Here is a 1,420-nt window from a genome sequence, read left to right on the forward strand (position 1 = left end):
ATTAATTCATTCCATTCTACCTCAAAAAACAAACGTCAAAAAAAAAAAAAAAAACGACGCAAAGAAAAAACAGAGTACAACATTTATCGGCACAAGGTATCGGCCTGGGGGATTCTTCTGCAAAGATTCTAATCCAGGGGAGTTTTGCATATAAACCCAAAAAATCTGAAGAATTACTAAAAGCTCACGCTCACAAGGAGTGTGTGTGGAATACGCTCTTCACCATTTTCGCCATCCTCACAGACCCATCAAAATCATCATATTCCATGAACACACATCATCAATCAAACCCATCAAAATAAAATAAAACTCGATAAAATTACATACTTATATACTTTATTAATTAATACTACAAAACACTTCACTGATATTTTTTTTTTTTTAAAGAGAAAATCAAGAAGATGAAGAATCGTGTCTGGGAGAGTGAAGAGGGAACAAAGGCAAGAGCTCAGGTTCAGAGCCGCCTCGGGGTGTACTGAGTGGACTCGGATGAAAATAAAACCCCTTTTCCGCAATCGCTTTCTCTTCTTCCTCCGACGGCGTCCTCGGGCTCCCACGTGCGAAGAAATCCAGAGTCGACACGGGCGACACCATCACCATCATCTCACCTCCAAACCCTAGCCCACTCCTTTGCCGAGTCGACCCGGCTGTAACCGAGTCAACACAGTTGATGTTATTGTTGTTGTTGTTGAGTTTGATTTCGAGCTTTCTGGCAGTCTGTCTTCGTTCGTGGAGCTTGAAGGAAGATCGGCGAGGACCGATGGGGAGGGAGAGGGGGAGTTTGGGTGTGGAGGGGTCTAGGGGAGCTCCGGTGAGTCTCTGGACAACGGATCGGAAAGTTGAGGGGTCGGCTTGAACGAAAGTGGTGTTGGTTGATAGAGTGGGGTCGAAGGGTGCGGAGAGTGAGGGTGGTTGAGATGAGACATTGTTGTTGGTGATGTGGGTGTTAGGGTTAGAGGAAGAAGAAGAAGAAGCCATGAAAGAGACTTGGAGGAACGGTGGTGGTGGTGGTGGTGGTGGTGGTGGTGGTGGGAGGAACAGAGACTGAAAAAGAAAGCGGGAAGAGGGGGCATGAAATGTGGGGTTTTTATTCTTGTGTTTAGAGAGAGAGAGAGAGAGAGAGAGAGGTGGGTTTGTTGCTTCTGTTTTTTGTTTGTTTTTTTGGTTTGGATTCCCGCTCACTCGCAGTGCTTTTAGAAAGAAAGAAAGAGATTTTTATTGTTATTTTGGAGACAAATAAAGTGAAAGAAAATATATATTGTATGAATTTAATTAGAATAAAAATTTTGTAAAAAAATAAAATTTTTAATTGTAAGTAACTATTTTTATAATAAATTTATTTTTTTTTTGTGTTTTTTATAAGAAATTGGAAGTTTAGTTACCATGCTATTATGAACTGTACAAGAAAATCAATTTTCTT

General features: G+C 41.0%; 1 protein-coding gene across 1 annotated transcript; it reads right to left on the bottom strand.

Annotated features, from left to right (window-relative positions):
• Positions 1-280: 280 nt before the first annotated feature.
• On the bottom strand, positions 281-1,203 carry LOC114286020 (VQ motif-containing protein 11). Its single transcript, XM_028229110.2, has one exon. The coding sequence runs from the start codon at positions 976-978 to the stop codon at positions 394-396; it is 585 nt and encodes a 194-aa protein (XP_028084911.1). The 5' UTR covers positions 979-1,203; the 3' UTR covers positions 281-393.
• Positions 1,204-1,420: the final 217 nt, after the last annotated feature.

Source organism: Camellia sinensis, chromosome 15, assembly GCF_055761805.1.
Source record: "Camellia sinensis isolate YWXY chromosome 15, ASM5576180v1, whole genome shotgun sequence".
Taxonomy (NCBI): Eukaryota; Viridiplantae; Streptophyta; class Magnoliopsida; order Ericales; family Theaceae; genus Camellia; species Camellia sinensis.

Excerpts from the sequence above, each read along its gene's own strand:
- LOC114286020 (XM_028229110.2), bottom strand. The coding sequence starts at position 978 with ATGGCTTCTTCTTCTTCTTCCTCTAACCCTAACACCCACATCACCAAC.